Raw genomic sequence first — 20,353 nt, forward strand, 5'->3', positions numbered from 1 at the left:
ACCCAACCTAAACCCGACCCAAACCCGATAATAAATATGACCCGATTCAAGCATGACCCAACCCAAACCCAACCCGCATAGGTTATGGAATTAATCCGAATTGACCCGACCTGAGTTGACTCGACCCACTCTTACCGACCCAAACCCGACCAATTTACCCGAAACCTCCAATATTTATAAAAAAGCGTGGATAATAGCCTTCAATTCTGGATTTTTTTTTGTCTTTTTTCACCCGAAAATAAAAATTGCCGAAAACTCCGGGAGTCCTATTGGCTGGGTGGACCATCCAATTTGCCTTTAAACGACCAATTTACCGGTTTACAAGTTGCATCGATTTCGTTAACTCAAGTTTACCACGAACATTTATGACAACATATAATGATCATATATGGTTCCAAACGACATTATATGACCCCGAGATGCATCCCCTAAAATCTAAAGGTTTTTCGATACCGGGCCCCGAAACCTTCAAAATTTCTCAAAAAACATGGATATTAGCCTTTAATTTTGGAATTTTTTTACTTTTCTTCGCCCGGAAATAAAAATTGGTGAAATGTTTACCATGGTCCCTAATACCCTTCGGGAGTTCAATTGGGTGGGTGGAACCATCCAATTTGCCTTTAAACGGTCTATTTACTTGTTTAAAACTTGCACCGATTTCATCAACTCAAGCCTACCACGAATATTTATGACAACATATAATGATCATATATGGTTCCAAACGACATTATATGACCCCGAGATGCATCCCCTAAAATCTAAAGGCTTTTCGATACCGGGCCCCGAAACCTTCAAAATTTCTCAAAAAGCGTGGATATTAGCCTTTAATTTTGGAATTTTTTTTACTTTTCTTCGCCCGGAAATAAAAATTGGTGAAATGTTTATCATGTTCCCTAATATTGTCTGGGAGTCTCAATTGGGTGGGTGGAACCTTCCAATTTGCCATTAAACGACCAATTTACCGGTTTACAACTTGCACCGATTTCATCAACTCAAGCCTACCACAAATATTTATGACAACAGATAATGATCATTTATGGTTCCGAATGGCATTATATGACCCGAGATGTATCCTCTAGAATTTCAAGACTTTTCGACACCGGGCCCTGAATCCTCCAAAATTTCTCAAAAAGCGTGGATATTAGTCTTCTATTTTGAAATTTTTGACTTTTTTTCGCCCGAAAATAAAAATTGCCAAAATGTTTATCATGTTCCCTAATATTGTCCGGGAGTCTCATTGGGTGGGTGGAACCTTCCAATTTGCCTTTAAACGACCAATTTACCGGTTTACAACTTGCACCGATTTCATTAATTAAAGCCTACCACGAACATTTATAACAAAAAATAATGATCATATATGGTTCTAAACAGCATTATATGACCTCGAGATGTATCCCCTAGAATTTCAAGACTTTTTGACACCGGGCCCCGAAACCTCCAAAATTTCTCAAAAAAGTGGATATTAGTCTTCAATTTTGGAACTTTTTGACTTTTTTTCACCCGAAAATAAAAATTGCCGAAATATTTACCATGATCCCTAATACCCTCCGGGAGTCCAATTAGGTTGGTGGAACCATCCAATTTATCTTTAAACGGCCAATTTAATTACCAGTTTACAACTTGCACGGATTTCATAAACTCAAGCCTACTACGAACATTTATGACAACATATAATGATCATACATGATTCTAAACAGCATTATATGACCCCGAGATGTATCCCCTAAAATATTAATACTTTTCTACACCGCGCCCCGAAGCCTCCAAAATTTTTCAAAAAGCGTAGATATTAGCCTTCTATTTTGAAATTTTTTGATTTTTTTTCACCCAGAAATAAAAATTGCCGAAAGGTTTACCATGGTCCTTAATACCCTCCGGGAGTCCAATTGGGTGGGGGAACCATCCAATTTGCCTTTTAACGACCAATTTACCGGTTTACAACTTGCATCGATTTTATTAATTCAAGCATATCACAAACATTTATGACAACAAATAATGATCATAGATGAATCCAAACGGCATTATATGACCCCGAGATGTATCCTATAGAATTTCAAGACTTTTCGACAACGGGCCCGAAACCTCCAACATTTCTCAAAAAGCGTGGATATTAGCCTTCAATTTTGGAATTTTTTGACTTTTTTTCGCCCGGAAATAAAAATTGCCGAAATATTTACCATGGTCCCTATACCCTTCGGGAGTCCAATTGGGTGTGTGGAACCATTCAATTTGCTTTTAAACGACCAATTTACCAGTTTACAACTTGCACCGATTTACCGGTTTACAACGGCCAATTTAATTAACTTGTACCGAACCCGACTTGAACCGAAATTGATCCAAATCCGTTTTAACCCGTCAAAATCCGAATTTAACCCGACTTGTTTCTAACCTGACCTGAATTCAACTCGACCCGTTCCTAACCTGACCTGAATTTAATCCTACCCGAAATCAACCCGACTTGTTATAATTTATAACAAGTCGGGTTGAATTTGGGTCATGTCAATAACAAATTTAACAAATCTCATGTAGTTGTATAAATTTAAACAAATTTAACAAATCTCTTGTAGTTTTATAAATTTTAACAAATCTCACGTAATTGTATTTTGCACAACACATATATTAACAAAAGTGATCAAACAATATTATGTGAATGTATAAATTTTCACATTTTGAAATTTCTCCGTAAAAAGAGAACGAAGAAAGTACTAATGATGGAATGATTTAATATACTATATTTCAGTTCATTTTCGTTTCTAATTTCCTTCTCTCATAAACAATTCATTTCAACTCTATTCAGTTCAGTTCGGCTCATTTGTTTTCAGTAAATCAGAAGAGACTCTAAAGCTTTGTTGTATACTCTATGACTTTCCATTCACAACTTGGGACTTGAGAACTTAACAATCCACAAATTCCTTTCGTTTCCTCACATGGCATAAAATTGCCCGCGTTTTTCTCCACTCCTCTACTTTTTATCAACAAACTTCCTTCCCCCAAGAACCAATTTGCATAATTTTGTTCCTATTTTTACAAGTGATAAACTACAGTAGCTGCACGCCTGCACTTGTACAGTTGTACTCCATCAAGCACTGCGATTTATTGCTCCCACCTGCTCTACAAATCAACAATTAATCAATAATTTGACATACAAGGGCCGAGGGCTCGTGTCCTGCCCTACCACACAAGAGTTCACCAACTAAATATACCAACATCCACCAGAGATTTTACTGACTTTAACATCTGCAAAATTTGTACTCTGTAATATACTTTGTACCCTATTTTAAGTTTACCAACTGAAGTATGCATTCCTACCCAAGTTGCAAATCACAAGTGATCAAGTAATTAAAATTCCGACAGAAATCAAATCTTCCTATACCATCAAAAGTAGACATAGCATGTCTGAGAGCTCTTTCCCAAGTTTTTGCAGTATATCAAGATTCATCAGACTGAGGATCATCCTATGATTCTGATTACAGATTTGTATCAAACTATGCCAAAGTAGACTCAGTCACTGAACAGTAAGAATAAGGGACGTTCCGATTTCAATTCACTTCAAACCAACAAGAACAATCCTGTTCGTGACAAAGGTACTTAGTCTTTCCACTCACCCATTTGTCATAGGAAGCTTGATTCACAAACTAAAAAAGATTTCATATAGATTAACCTTTCATATAAGATTAACCCAGTACCACATTACTAATACATCTAATAGGAAACAGAAACATTTTGATGATGATAAAAAGTCGACATAAAGAGTGTTAAAAGAAGAGCTAACATGAGGCTCCATGACAGAAGTCTTTACCAGCATATTCTCAAACACATGAAATCTGAGTAAAGCTAACAATATCAATATTAATATATTTCATTCCACACCCTAATGCCTTAGATAACTTGAACCAATCTGAAGTCAATTTACTTGGGTCCAATATCCTTGAGACCACAGATCTGTTCTTCTCCCATGGCACACTGCACACTCACAATCAGGTCTTTCCCCTCAGCAAATCCATCCTTGATCTGTGAAACATCGAGCAATGCATGTTATTAGCAACTGACCATTCCATGAAGATTTTAGATGAAAAGGAAAAACAAAGATCAGATCATATGTACAGGCAAAATTGCTCATAAATTCTACCACCAATGTCGGAAAGGCTGATGATGAGCTTACCATAGACTTTAAAGCATGCAGCATTGTTATGTTATGGACATTGCCACAAAGACTATACGTCCAATTCACATGAAAGCATTCCACTTATTTCCACAACAAACTGTTCACTGACTCACACCCCAAAACACATAACCACCCTAGTGGTGTTGCCAAAAAGGGAAAAGGTAAATTACAAAGATTTCAGAATAAAAGCAAAGAAAAGAGTCTTGTTACTTAAGTTGCAATGGCAGCTAGAGGCAATTCGGGCCGTTCAAAAAATCAATGACACCCACTAGGCAAGTTGCAAGAAGAACAATGTAATGATAACCTCTGTCATGACAGCTCTTCTACGGAAAATAACCTATCAAGCCTACCAAAGTATTAAACATGTTGAAAGAAGCTTAATTGTAATGAGAATCAGTATAGCCATTCATGAAAGTACATTATGAGCTCCCAAAACTGTGAAAATGTTGAGGATTAAAAGATAAAAGCTTGATAAAGTAAACAACCACAGGATCACTTAAATAACAAATAACAAGGACAATGCAAACCCAGGCAAATAGCTGTATACAGTATACACAGACCTGCTTCAGCAGAGCTTCATCGGTTGGCAGCTTCAAGTCATCCTTAGTGTCTCCACTATCAGTCAGCAGGCTCACCTGAAATAGTACTTGCATTAGACAACAGGCACCCATATATTAAAGGTTCAAGCCAAACAAAATCCCATTAGATACTAGTATACTCACAAAACCATCCTCGGTTATATCAAGGAGCTGGTAATCAGTACGAGTGACATGGGGAACCTGCAAACCATTGGTGAATTCCATTTAGTTCAAGGAAAGAACATTACGACGAAGAAGAAGACATGGACTGGGCCATACATCACAATTATGAGAAGATGGAACAATATCCTCAAGCTTCTTCCCATTGAAAATATCAATACCAACAAAGTTACATTTGGCATGGCCGTGCTTGCCGGTCTTAGAGGTGGATACTTCAACCACCTGCAATATCAAAACAAGATGAGCGATGAGTAATTTGATTTCAGTAAGCATCCTGACTTTCTAATAGCAAAAGTATTAACCTTGATGTTATATAACAACAGCTCTTGCTAACAAAAGACACTGGAACACAAGAAAGTCAAGACCTTTACTAAAAAACATCAAAAACCACAATCTAATAATGCCAATTCGATAGGATTACGGAAACAAAATAAAACATACTCGGTAATTCGTAAAGGACTGCACATCAAAAAGAGTGTTAACAAATTATCAATAGCTACCCAGCAATCCGGCATCACAAATCTGTACACACAGTTGACAGTTTCATCGAAAACTATATAATTTATCTTAAATCAACATCAAATTACAGTAACAGAATAATTCACACAATAACAAACATTTTTCACGTCATGTTTGTTTCTCCCAAAACAGGATGAAAATATGTAGCATTCTAATCATATTTTCCAAACAAATCAAATTGCAACCAGAAACATTGAAAATCCAGCTGATGATCTGAACAATAATCTACGAAGAAATCGATTTCTATGAAAAATAACATCTTGCTGAAGAAAAAAAATCCTGTCATGTGAAACAGAAATCTGACCAAAAATTCTAAAAAAAAAAAAAACGAATCGCAGCAGAAATTGAAAGCAATCGTTATCAATGCTAAATGATCTCACATAAACCCTAAAATCCAAGCTAAAAACAAAGTGAAATGACAAAATTTCAGTCTTTCAAAACAAAATTTTATAAAAAAAAAAAACAGCATGAAAATAGAGGAAAAAAACCTTGCAAGGACGATTCTTGATGACGATGTAACCATTCTTACGGATGGTACCAGCTTGCTGAGGGAAAGTCTTGGAGGCACCGGCATCGGCCTTGGACTCGAACTGGTGCTCTTCGTCAGACATGGTTATGGCGTTAGAGAGAGAAAATTTCAGAAAACCTAATTTTGTTTAATAAGGGAAGAGAGGGCTCCGTCGGCGTTTATTGTAAGCTGGAGGAGTGTGGCTCTTATATTGGATATAGAGCCACTTTATTCAGGAGATTTTTAAATTTTTTAATAAAAAAATTGATATTTTATTTTCTCATTTACCGTAAACCTTTGTACATAGACTATAAGGAGTTGTAGGAGAATCACCGGTCTTGGGTGTAGTGTCGGCGTGTCGCCATTGTAAAAAAAAAGTCGATTCACTAAATGTTCCCTATAACACTGACTAGATAATCTTTATAACACTGATGAAATAACCACTGTAACACTCACTGATTAACCCCTACAATACAAAGTAATCCTCATTATGACTTTGAGAATGGACTGTCTCGTGTGCGGTGTAACCACATATAAGAATTTGTGCTACAATAATATGTGTATATTTGCTTGGGAACAAGAGAATTTTCTTATCTTTCCTCTACTCTCAATAGTTAGATCTATACTTTGTATAGCAGGACTTATTAACCAATGACTATGAGACTTGCTAGGTCAATAAGATTTTTTTTTTTTTCAATTTAATTTAAATGGAATTAAACACGAATAAATTTTTTAAAAAAATTGACTGCTTTACAAATTCTTGTCAAAGGCTTAGTTAGATCTGCTTTGTCTAGAGGAAATTTCTTTCAATTACAGCTTGTGGAAACAATCAAAGCTTTAACAAGGCCATTTAGCTCCGCTGAATCTTCAATTCTTCATCCTGTCGACTTTGCAGCTTAGATGGGAATTCATATAAGTAACAAGACTGCAAGAATTGACTGATGTTTAATGGACAATGAAACCTGGCACAACCTTCACAGCAAAACCCCTTCAAAAGATGAAAATCTTTAACCATTAACATCAGACAAAAGATGCAGTCAACAGTTATAAGACAAAAGGATGGCAACCAAGATGAGTCAATTGACCCTAGCTGGCCACTTGCAAGATTGTGGGGTAAATTCAGCAAGATGTGTAGGTTCACAGTCAACGAGTAGCGCATGAAAGTTATGTTTGCAGCATAGGATATCGGACAGATTATAGTTGTTTAGATCTGCCTCATTTCCTTGTCAGAAAAGCTCAGACCTTAGTAGATGCAGAAAATGAATAAGATGGAAAAAAGCCAGCAAAGAACAGAGAAGTGTTATTCTTCAATCTGATTGTAAATCATACAGCTTATAATTAGCTAGGTAATAAGCAACTTTGAGTAAATCGTAGTACAGAACAGAGAGTGAGTTGCATTCTAAATAAGAAATTACAATACCTAATTAAATCAAGAAAGAATCTACATTGCCATTTGGAATTTGCCACTATCTCCGAGCAGAGCCCCCAACTGCTGCAGATTTCAGATTACTTTCACCCAATTCTTGAATGAATATTTGAGGTTGGTTTTCCCTGGTAAAAGTAAATCATTTTAGTAAGGCTCCACATCCAACTTACTAAATTGTATCAGTGGAAAATACAAGCAAACAATGTAAGAACAAAACAAAAAATGATGAACAACTACAAGCAGAACAAGATTTATATTGTTCTAGAATTCAAAAGTTGGAGTTCAGAAGCAGAACAAAAGCAGAATCTGGCATTTGTTAGCATTGTTTATGGCTGAGAATGCAAGTAAAACCCCACAAAAAAGAAACTGTTTTTTTTTAAGAGCTTAAGCTTAAGCTCAACTTGCCAAATAAAACTTCTTACTTTCTTAGCAATATCATTGGCAAAACTCCCTCAGGCCCTCCGTCCCAAATTCATCTTCAGGCTTTTCATTTTGGAGTGTCCTAATAAAAATCTTCACCACTCTTTTTCCCTATTTATTTCTCCAGCACATTTACCGTTTTCAAAATTTCCCAACACTTTCTCTTACCCTTTTCTCACTCTACCCAATTTCAATTATTAATTCTATATATAACTACTATTAACCTCTGAGCCAATTTCGAGTGAAGATAAGTTTAGGACAGTGGGAATATTTTTTATGCAATATACACATCATACATAACCAATACTTACAGCAGCCAAACAGATATATCAGCCACTAGCACCATTTAAAATTTTACCATCATTTCAGTTATACCATTCCTTGCAACATTACAACTGTTATTGGAAATTTGGAATCTTATATAGATCATAAGTTGACAACATACTCAAGGAAAGACTTTTAAGGAGGGAGGGCAGAGATCTTACATTTCATAAGCTTCTTGGTATGTATAAGTTGAAGAAACTGCCAAAAGCTCCCCTGTATGGTTATATGATAACGAAGCCACACTATTTGGATATCTTGTAAGCTGCAAAAATCATTCACATAAATTGCTTAGATTATGAAAACGTTCGAGTGGTTATCTGGAAAAAAGCACATAATCCATATGTCTCAAAGGGGAGTGAGAAAGAGAGGGAGACAACTTATACGCTTCAAGAGCAGAAGAATATACCTCTAACAATCTCTTCCTGTTTGAACCATCCCATGCAATGACATGACCCTCATTATCACCAGTGACAAAAACACCTGGAAGACTGTTAAATCACCTAATTATTCATAAAAGCTTCAACAACAACAAAAAAACATAAGCAACTATGGAAGAATACATACGATGGACTGAAGGCAATATCATTCACTGCTACAAGATGATACTTTCCTTTAGTTGATTTTGGAACACACCGAAACGTATACCTGTGAAAATTTCACAGTACAATAAGAATCATGAGAATAATTCTGACTCAAAATATTCAGCAACTTGAAAGGCTACAGGTAAAAGGCAGCAAGGACTGGACTGCCCAGCAACTATATGAAATGAGAGATCGAATAAGGATTATAAGAGCAGACTAGAACCACATTAACTGGCAATTAAATGTTAATTGTTTTATTATACTCCATATATGCATCTATTGTACCAAAAAAAAAAAAACTTAAATAATTACTACGGGAGTACATTAAAGCAGACATATAACCTATGATATAAGCCTTATGTTAAAAAGCAAAAAGACAAAAACATTCTATATTTCCAAATGACATCTAGTTAGTAATATCTAAGAAGCATCGATGGAAAAATTTCTGGGTTCTGCTATATTTAGGCTCCATTTGTTTTGAAAGAAAATTTTCTTAGGAAAAGGAATTTCCCGTTTTCTATCGTTTGGTTTGTAAAGAAAGGAAAACATTCCCGAATGTAGAAAATAGTTTTCCCAGTACAGGAAAACATTTTTCTTTTAAAATGAAAGTAATACCAACTTTTTCTCCCTACTAACAGCTTCTCCCTCCGTCCCGTATTGATGTGCCTGTTTTCCTAATCGGGTGTCCCAAAATGATGTTTCTGTTTCTAAATTACTAAATATAACATATACCCATACAAAATACTTACTTTTTATCTTTCTCATACAAAATACACATATACCCAAAATTACTAAATATAACATATACCCATACAAAATACTTACTTTTTATCTTTCTCATACAAAATACACATATACCCAAAAAATCATTACTTACTTTTTATCTTTACCATACAATAATCTCTACTTCGTATTTTTCCCATAATATTCTTTACTTTTTATCTTTTCAATAGAATATTTCTCTACTCCCTCTATTCTTCTTAATTACCATGAAATTTGATAAACGATCAAATCAATACGGGACGGAGGGAGTATTTTCTCCTCTCCCATTCATCTTCTCCGTTCCACTCCTATACTCTTCTGTATTTATAATTTTTTTTGTAAGGAAACTAATTTTAAAATTATGTTTTCTTTTGAAAATTGTTGTCCATGAAAAATCATTTTATCAGAAAATGTTTCCTAAAAAGAAAATTTGACAATGAAATCTACTGTATAAGAATAAATATACTTGCATTATTTGTAAATAGATTTCCAATAGCTACTCTAACTGTATTCCAAATTTCCAATGAACTGACCAATGTGATCAAACTTTACCGATTATAGCATCTATGTTTAATAAGGTGGTTAGAGACTTGAAAACAGATTGGGCATATTTATTTACCGACTACCGCAGATCTGATCTTACACTAATTTGTGGTACATTAGCTTTTAACATACAGTTTCTAACATTTAGACAGAGTGACAGAGCTGCAAATGCTCTAAATGCTAACCAATCTTCAACTGGCCAGTCATCATCAAAGAAGAGTCACAAAGAAAAAAACAAGGAGAATGGCTCCCTATCTTGCATATTGTAACAAACATTCATGCAAAGAATTCCAGCTTTATACACAAGTAGATTACCCCTTCTCTACTGAATGCGATTGTAGTGTAACGTGACCATCAAGCGACCCAACTGCAAAGCCTAAATACAAACCAAGGGTTTAGTTTAGAGTAAATATGTGATTTCATCACACAATTCAGAAGATAGAGATAGAATGGCTGAAAGCAATTTAATAGTATTCCAACAAGGTAACTATTATCCTTCATTCAAACGAAAGATTAATTTTAAAAATAAATGAAAAGATGCATGGATTTTTTTTTTTTTGATTTATTATTTTTTGCCAAAACTAAATGACCCTAGAACAGGAAAGTAGGAAACAAAAGATACCTTTCTGGAATGCCATGGAGCTTAGACATCTTATCCATTTATTCATTGATAAATCCTCTGCTTGGATTGTTCCATTCAGTTTCCGCAAGTCATATTTACGCACCGAAGAACCAATGGCTGCTAACAATTCAAATCCGCATAGTGATATAGACTCCACATGTGAATTGGAGCCAACAAAAGCATGTGAAGCCTTTGCTGAGCGTGAGTCCCATGCGACTACATTTCCATCCCAACCAGCTGTTATCACTTTCCCTAGAGAAATAAGAAACTAATATTTAAGAGCTCGTTAGAACTTAAAAGAAGGAACTAATTTAGTAATGATAGATTGATATTGCTCATTGCTTCAACAAAGCAGACAAAATTCTCAAGCATGTTCATACCTATAGACTGTAAGATTGTTTGATTTAGTATCATGTCCAAGAAACTCGAGCCTCTAAAACTCTTCAATGAAGAACACAAACTACATACTTCATAATACAAAACACATTTAATAGCCTGCCTACAACAAGAACTTAAAGCTTTAAAGATGGTCCAAAAATTGTATCAGGTTCATACTCTGTATATGGGGCAGCTCTCAGTTAAAGTATTAAATACAAAATACCACAAAGATGCCACCAAGTTCTTACCATCATCTAGCATTACACACATGCGCAATTCACTACAATTTCTTATGATATTAAAACTCTATTAGTGTTATCACAAGTCTGGCATTTCTATATAAAAGTTTAAGATCATGGAGGGACGAACATGTTAGGTGAGCTGCCATATAAAACTTGATGGTGAAGCAGCAATAAAGTTCATGGAGATGATTGACGATGAGTATCAGATAACAATATTTTGGAACCTTCCAGTTGTGATAAGGCAAAAAAGAGATGGACAAGCCAGATCAATGGCATGGGTTTTGTATGAACTTGTTGGGTAAGTATTCTGGGATAGGTTGTACGCAATTCCATTTACCGAAGGATGTCATAATAATTCTTTGTTTCATATAAATCTCATGAAAAATATGTATTATGGTTCTGAGTTAACTGATAGACAGATAGAGGCATAGAGCACATTAAAGAGTCCTGCAACTATTGCTCTCCTAGCTATATGCCTTTTTTGTAATACTACGTATCTATTTATTATGCTTTTGTCCTTTGATGATTGGTTTCCCATTAGTTATGATGATTTAACTCTTTGTTGGGACCATTGCCTATTCATTTGGCCTTTACGCTTAATTATATTCATACTAAGCTCTTAGATGAGTAAAACATTGTTATTCCAGTTACAAATCGATTGACCATTCATAGTCTTTTCTCATTACCTTGCTTTAGGGAGTGGTCTGCTGCTTATACAAAAGTAAAAGAAAGGGGAAGAGATAGCATATGTGTTATTGAGATCTTTTGGTACCACATTGCTTTGATAAATGGAAAGACCTGTAAATAGGGGGTGCAAACTATTCTTTTTGTCTTGTGCCATAATTTTAAGGCAGTGCTGTTCTCTAGGTCCCTTGAAATGAATTGCAGGAAGACTAATCCATATCTGATATTTGGAGCAGAGTCTTTTCTTTGCTATCATAATCTAATTTTGGTAGATTCACAGTCCAACTAATGGCTCCTTTTTTCCTACTTATGTTGATGTATTTGTAAAATTGATAAATACTATTTCATTCGGGCAAGACGTCTTACGTTGAATCAGATAAGATGTTGACTTGGTGCAAATTGTTACTTCAGTTGTGCGAGTTTCATACTTTACTAGCAGGAGCTGAAGTAGCTGCTTTCTGATTTGGATTACTATCCTTCTCAATACCTTTCTTACTATCACATATCAGAAGTTTTAAGTACTATAAACTGTATGCAACAGGGCTAAGGCATTAATGTGTTATACTAGCTACACTAGATAAAATTTAAGAGATGTGTGTTGTGGGGAGGTTGAGTAAAAGCAACAAACACTTAAGGAATCTAGGGCATCAAGATCATATAATTTATATATAATTACAAAAAAAAAAAAAAAAAAAATTTAAAAAATATTGATCCTTGAATAGTACAGTTCAGTGTTGTCTATCATCATCATCCCATTATGAGCAGCAAGTGGGCTTGATGCAGAATAAGAGGAAATTGCCTTCTAATTTTATTTCTGATTTTGGAATTTAGTGCTTAAGGTACCAATATTTCATGTTTGCATCAACTTGACCGACTCTAGTGCAACTGCTTACCAGAGTTTTCTATCAAGCTGTTTAGAAAAGGAAAGGGGGAGAATTCTTGAACTTGAGAAGGAAAGGGTTAGTGTAGTTAAGATAGTTGTTTATGAGCTTATAGGCAATAATTTGATTAGGTAAGAGTTTGTAATAAGCTAGAATGAGGTGTCATAAATTAATTGGCACTACAGACCAAAGTGATCCAATATTCGTATTATTTAAGAGAAGCAGAGATATTGTAAAGAGCATGACTTTAGATGTACAGGGAGTTTTCTATTTATTAAGCTGCTCACTTTAATGTGTTTTTTATAAAATTATACATAATTTGATAACTTGATCCTCTGATTAATGCAAGAAAAAAAAAATACTATCCTACATTTCCAGGATTGAAGAATGTTAAAACTGCCCTCAATTTATAAATTAGTGATTAATTAGTGACCATCACTACTCATTGTTGTTTGATTTCCGTTGTTTTATCCAGCTATGTCAAACCACTGTCTTTTGGAATTGGTTTTGGGACTTCAGATTACTAAATTCTAGTATCACTGGTTTAATGTGGAATATGATATTATTGATAACTCTCATAAATATGCTTATTAATATAATTTTTACTTGTTACTGTGTCTGATACTCTAATCCTTATGGGTTTACCCTATTTGGAGTTGCTTCCACATTTTCTTGGGGATGCATACTTTCCGTTTATATAAAGTAATAAATTCTGTTATAATGACATGTTAGTGTGGGTGACTTATAGAGCTCCTTTTGCTGCAGTACAAGAACCACAGCAAAGAGGTGTCTAAGAGCTACACAGATGTAGTGTTTTGTACTTGTATATATGCTCCAAGTATATAAACCATTTTTATCACGCGTATTACAATGACACAAAGAAGATATCCAATATCTAGAGTAATGGCAAATAGCACTCTGATTAATTAACTTTTCATTTAAGCTATTTCAACATTAAATCCACATAAAAACATACCAGTATAAAATTAAACAATTGCAGACTAAGACAGGAATTATGAATTCTTTTTGGTTCTACAAATTAACACATAACGCCTAAATTATCATAAAACCATACCACAAAGCATTTGCCTCCTAAACTTTTTTTATCACATCAATTGCTCTACCATATACTACTCACCTGTTTCAGGAGAATACTCGATGCAAGTTGCTGAATCTTCATGTTTTCCAACGATGTCATAGGCTCCAGAGTGTAAGTCATACCTAAGAAATTCCAGCCGCAGCAAAGTAATAACCATGTAATTCTCAAACATAGCATGAAAAGAGGTGTTGGCTTAAATAAATCAATAGAAACAAGGGTGGAATTATGTAGCCAACCAAAATTAAATCAATACACGCAAGGGTGAATACACAATTTCCCATCTAACACTTCAGGTATTTAGTACTTAACATATATAGTGTTCTACTGTTCTTCACATTTAACAAAAACATAAGCAAGCCAATACTACCCCTATTACAGGAGAGACACCCAAAGTCTTCCTTGCATTTCAAGTGTTAGATTCCAACCCTTTTTTAAGTACTTTCCATGCATTTTCTAGGCTTGTGTTCGCTATAAGTGTTATAATTCAAAAATAAAGATCTTTAGGGAGTGATGATCAATGAACAAGAATCAAAGCTTCTTGCCCCTTGTCTCACTTTAATACCTGTATTATGTTGTAGGCCAATATGATTAGCCTTATTTTAGATCAAAATCCATACTTTATTTTCACATTATTATCAAACAACCTAAACGAACCGCCTTAAGCTTATTAGGGTGTAATATCACAACTCACATATCAAAAATCATTATCAGGGATGCTAAGAGTACAATTCCACCCAAATTTTTCCTTAACTCTCCTACATTCTCTCCTTTTCTCATTGTTTTCCTTCAATTCTCATCCTTTCTTACTTTTTTAGGTAAATTTCGACTGCTCCCATGAAGTGGGTAATAAATTGGATAATAATTACAATGTCATTAAGCAAATTTTGAATAATTTTATGCCCAAATTTCAACAAAACCAATTTTTAAGGGAAAAGAAAACTACCTGAAAACGGATCCATCAGAACCAGCAGAAAAAGCAACAGACTCATTCTGAAAACAGCAATCAAGAACTGCAGCTTCTGTTTGAACTTCTAATCTAAGCTCACTGCTTTCCACATCCACCAATCTAATACTCTAAAAAAAAATTGAAGAAAAAATTAATTAAATTGAGTTAAATTGAAAAGAAAATTGAGAATAAAAATATGTGAAGAAACAAAAATTAGGACTTACAGAATCCCAAGAAGAAATGAGAAGATTGTTGGATTCTGGGGCAAATCGTACACGAGTGATTGCATCTTTAATGGGTTCTTCGAAATTCAAACAATTTCCACTCATTTCTCCCAAAATTGGGATTTTTAGTTTCTGAAAATTTGAGTAAAATTTAGGGGGAATGTGGAATCAAGGATAGAAGAATTTGTTTGCCCTAGAAATAATATATTACTGCTGAAGTGCTGAGTATGAAGAAACGAATTCCTTGTTTATATTTTTGAATTCCCGCTCAAAAGATCGAGTGAGAACTGAGAAGTGATGAAGTGGGAGCGCCCCAAGTGGGAGTAAAAGGATGGCAAATAGAGCCGACCAAAACTACTCGGGTAATATAATATCTCAAGTGGTTAGCTATGTTGCACCGATACGGACACGGACACGGACACGGGTACGATACGGACACGGTAAAACGGCAATCCTAAAATAGGGGACACGGGTACGGCGAATAACTAGGCATATAATATATTAAAAAAACGAAAATTTGACAACCTATTCAATAAAACACTAAGTAATTAAACTCAAAATAAGTCATTTTGTTTAAAACAAGTAATTATTTAGTGTCCGTACCAGTGTAATTATTTAGTACCGTAAAACAAGTAAACAAATTCGGTACTCATCTATCTAAACAAGTAAACAAACAAGTACACAAATACACTCAAGTAAACACTATTTCTTCTTCCTTTCTCTCTCCTCTCATCTATCATTTCTCACTCTTAAACTCCCATTTCTCGATCTCTCTGTGTCTTCCTCCAATCATACATCACAACACTTTGAAATTTTTTTCAACTCTTCAATAACACCAAAAAATCTACTCTAACAAGAAAATTCGAGAATTAAGGGATGAATTTAAATGAAAACGAGAATGAGAGGATTAACTGAGAGCACCGGCGGTGACGAGCGAGGGCGACGAGCGACGGGAAAGATTAAAGGGGGTTTCCGTTAAATTCGAGAAAGAGAGGACGGAGAATGACACCTGCGACCGGTGTGAGTGGTGACGAGCGGCGGTCAGCCGGTGACGAGTGACGGCAGTCGGAGACAATCTAGGTTGCGGTGAGGCTGAAGTTCCAGTTGTTGCCTTGTTGGTGTTTGAGTGACGAGAGAAAGAAGCAGAGAGGATTGAATTTGAGATAGGCAGGAGGACATGAGAAATTGAGCAGTAGGGTTTGAGGAAAATGCAAAATTAGCGTTTCCACTACCAAACGGGCCGTGTCTAGGGGTGACACGGTCCGTGTCCATGCATCGTTTTTTAAAAAAAAAAATTGGACACGGATTTTGGTGTGTCCGAGACGTATCGTACCGTGTCCCACCCGTGTCGGTGTCGGACACGCGAGTCGACTCGGACACCCCTATTATGTGGCGTGTCCGTGCATCACAGGTGGTTAGAGCTCTCGTTTCGGTTTTATGAGATTTTGGAATTGATTCCCATCATCCGTCCTTATAGCTTTTTAGAAAAAAAAAAAAAAAAGTAGTAGTCTATAGATATCACAATAGTTTTCCTTTTTCCTTTTTTTATTTTTTTAATTTGGATCACTAAATTCGAGCTCAATTGAGAGTTGAGACTAGCCGAACCAGGTCTAATTTAAATATTTTTTTTTATTTAAGTCAAACTATGAATTAGGTTAGATTGGATATAGGAGAGTTAAGTCCTTTTTTACACTTCTATATATGATCTGTATAAGTGTATCCAATATAATAATTTCAGATGTTAAATGCCTATTCAAATAACAATTTATAAATGACAATTTGCTTTTGCTGACCACTTATTGAATATTTGAACTAATGATTTTATGCTAATTAAAAAAATCTGAATTCAATCTGTTGATGTGAATGCTGGATTGGGAAAAGTTAAAGGGGTGCAATTAAGGAATATATTGATATCTTCTAACTTATAAAGTTCTAAGGCTTGTTCGATAGATAGTACTTCGTATTTTTATTTATTTATTTTAAAAGAAAGACACACGAAAGTTAGGAAAGTCATTATTCAAAGCTGTAAATTAAGAAAGATTGTATAGTTTTTGAGAAAGAGAGTTTAAAGGGAGCATTCCTTCAAATTGAATGCTTGTAAGTAAATCATTCACCCTCCATAAATACGGGGTTTGTGAGTTTTCTTCCAATACTGAGTTCTCACGGTAATTTTATTGCTTGCCTTTCTTTTTCTTCATACTTGGGGTTACTAAGTTCTCATAATCTCATTATTTTTAGTAATTACAAAGATATAATCACTCTCAAAATTTTATTAAATTCTTTAGACAGGCAAGATTGATTTGGTGTATTTTAGATTTTTAGGGTTAGATTTGTATTGAAAAAACTTTTTTTTTTTCATAAGAAACTAATGAAGCTTACTTACAAAACGGGTGACTAGTTATCTGTGCTTGAAAACTATAACATTGCCCCTTTGGTGGTTAAATTAGGAAGAGGGAAAATTAAGGACCGAGGGGAGACATTCTTTGATCTTGGGAAAAAAAAACCCAAATATATCAAGAGGGGTTGGAGAGTATTAATAGACAAGGATTTAGTGATGCGAGGATTGTGAGGTTAAAATTAACTCTGAGATTGGCTTTGAATATCAACAGTGATGCACGGCAAAAAAAAATGTCAAGGGTGGTCGGAATATCATTGACTATCTTTAGTGATAGTTTATGTTAGGTCATATTGTCTGAATAGTTCAGTTCAATAATTGTATTTAGGCTAAAATGTGTGCCATTGAATGCAATTTAGCCTTGTTCTTTTACAAATGCAATTGCATCCTAATGGGGCATAGTGAGCACCGTAGACAAACAATTTCATCCATAATTTGAGACACAAACTCGACGTATTACCTAACAAACATCGACTGGAGTAAAAGTACTCAGATAACAGATTTGGACGTTTTAGAAAACTAAGCTTCGTTACGAAAGTAATTACAAAAATGGTTGCGTGGAAAAAGTATTTACAAAAATAAGCTTCTGGGGTAAACCGCTGCCTCGGACAGCGTTTTACTTTCTATTTTTTAAAAAAAAAATTCTGCTACAAAAACGCTGCCCCAGGCAACGTTTTTATAGTTTGACTTTTTTTTTCCTCGTTTATTTTTTTTAAAAATTAATTAAAAAAAAGGCAACAGCATAAAACGCTGCCCCAGGCAGCGTCTTATGCTTGAACATAAGACGCTGCCTGGGGCAGCGTTTTATCTGTATATGTTTACAGGTAAAACGCTGCCCCTGGTTGGCAGCACCAAACCAGTTTCTTGCCCCAACCCTCAACATCCTTCCAACACCACCCCCAACCTCCTTCCACCACCTCCATCCCCTTTCCACTACCGCCCTCCACCACCACCGCCTTCCACCACCACCTTCCACCACCTCCAACCCCTTTCCACCACCGCCCTCCACCACCTCCAACCATCACCTCCATCACCTTCCACCTTCCACCACCACCGCCTTCCACCACCACCGCCTTCCACCGCCTTCCACCACCACCTCCAACCATCACCTTCCACCACCGCCTTCCACCGGCTTCCACCGCCTTCCACCACCTTCCTCCACCGCCGTCCACCACCTTCCACCCCGACCTCCCACCACCACAACCACCTTCCAACAACCGTCCACCACCACCTCCAACAACCTTCCACCACCACCACCTCCAACAACCTTCCACCTCACACCACTACCTTCCACCACCACCGTTGACAAGTCAATATATACATAAATCAAAACATATTGGGAAACAAAGAACATAACACACAAATGTTGACCGAAAAACATTTATTATATTAGAAATGTAAATGTTATATACCTAATCTATACAAAAATTTTACTACATGAAATAACTAAGCTAACACTATCCTGATTCATCTATCCGGGGCAATTGATCTAGGTCAGGTTGCTCGGCCCTCTGTCTGACACGCCGCCGCCTGTAATGAGTAATGGTGGTGAATGGGTCTAGAGGCGGCGGGGGAGTCAGCTGGCTGGTATCTGGCACCTCCTGGGAGCCGGACGCCGCAGTGCTGTGGAAGGTGTAGTCCTCTGAGAATGTCGGCGTCGTAAAATCACCTCCACAACTACTCTGTCCGAGCTCGAACTGCGAATGCATCGAGTGGCCATCATACGTGTCCCGTTGGGGGACGAGGTAGTCGTGTCCATATCGACGCAAGCTGGCCATGCCCATATCCCGAACCCGCTGGACCTCGTTCCCGGTGGGCCCGTCAGCCAGGCTAAGGGACAGCGCGTCAACCATCGATGCCATGTCTGCCGCCTGCAATAATCATTGATCAGTTATGCATAGAAACCTAAAAAGAGATGAAAATTAATCGGTTGGAAGTGAAACTCACATATCCATAAATCACGTCATATGCTGGATGGTAATGGGTGGAGGGAGGTGTGTAGCTGGGGTTGATGAAACGCCGGGTAATCCGCTGGTACCAGACCATGTACGGATCGTGAGGCTGGAGGACGCCCTGCATCGGTACACCGCCCACAACGAACTCCAGTCGGCGATGCCAGAGCTCTACGTACGCACGATGCTCCACCGACCAATCCGTCTCTGCCTTTCCTCGTCGGTCAACCCCGTGCAAACGAGTGCTGGTGTCACATGGCTGAGGGACCGGCTCACGTATCCCATATTGCCGCAAGACCTGGTCAGGGAGGTGACTCTCCACAACCTCAAAACAGATCACCGGGGTCCGAGCACGCCACTCTGCCTCATGCTCCAGCAAATGACCAGGCATGGCCTCCACTAACTCAGGAAGGTACGGATCCCATGTCACCTGCACATACACATCAAAAAAACGTCAGTGAACGCTAAACACATCAGACAGTAGAATAATGAGTACAAGTGAAGAAATACCTGGTCCTCAGTAAGTCGATCGAAGGCGTCTCGGTAGTACGGTAGACTCCTCGCCGCATGGGAAAGTGTGAGTCTAGGGGCAACCCACCTGCATCCGTATGCCTCGTCAGGTGTAGGAAGAGGGGGAGCGTCGTACGCCTGGTACTGCTCGTCTTGATCCAGCTCCCCCGGTCGATGCCTGACTGGCCTACCTGGCCGCCCGACGTGGAGATGCTCCCAAGACCAGAACTGTTACACGAATTAAAACGTAAGTGTTTACTATTCATCTATTAAACTATTACACTAATTGGTGAGTTACCTGAAGGACGACCAAAGGACCTCCGATCTCGATTGCACCACGGTGGGACGCTCGGCATAGATGGCGATACAGTATCGCCAAACAAGCACTACCCCAGTTGTAAGAACGGATATGGT

At 36.8% G+C, this 20,353-nt stretch overlaps 1 protein-coding gene across 1 annotated transcript; it reads right to left on the reverse strand.

The window, feature by feature from the left end:
• Nucleotides 1-3,512: 3,512 nt before the first annotated feature.
• On the reverse strand, nt 3,513-15,202 carry LOC110706431 (mitotic checkpoint protein BUB3.3-like). Its single transcript, XM_021884353.1, has 15 exons — nt 15,083-15,202; nt 14,856-14,986; nt 13,952-14,034; nt 10,629-10,880; nt 10,322-10,382; nt 8,685-8,765; nt 8,527-8,608; nt 8,282-8,382; nt 7,418-7,501; nt 6,913-7,047; nt 5,931-6,093; nt 5,023-5,145; nt 4,888-4,944; nt 4,726-4,800; nt 3,513-4,011 (listed from the first exon to the last, which is right to left on the reverse strand). Exons 1-15 carry the CDS (start codon nt 15,185-15,187, stop codon nt 3,910-3,912), a joined length of 1,635 nt encoding a protein of 544 aa, XP_021740045.1. The 5' UTR covers nt 15,188-15,202; the 3' UTR covers nt 3,513-3,909.
• Nucleotides 15,203-20,353: the final 5,151 nt, after the last annotated feature.

Source organism: Chenopodium quinoa, unplaced genomic scaffold, assembly GCF_001683475.1.
Source record: "Chenopodium quinoa cultivar QQ74 unplaced genomic scaffold, ASM168347v1, whole genome shotgun sequence".
NCBI classification, from domain to species: Eukaryota; Viridiplantae; Streptophyta; class Magnoliopsida; order Caryophyllales; family Amaranthaceae; genus Chenopodium; species Chenopodium quinoa.

Excerpts from the sequence above, each read along its gene's own strand:
- LOC110706431 (XM_021884353.1), bottom strand. The coding sequence starts at position 15,187 with ATGAGTGGAAATTGTTTGAATTTCGAAGAACCCATTAAAGATGCAATC. Across the intron at positions 7,502-8,281 it reads TACCAAGAAGCTTATGAAAT|GGAAAACCAACCTCAAATAT; the intron begins GTAAGATCTCTG and ends TACTTTTACCAG. Across the intron at positions 4,801-4,887 it reads ATATAACCGAGGATGGTTTT|GTGAGCCTGCTGACTGATAG; the intron begins GTGAGTATACTA and ends GTACTATTTCAG.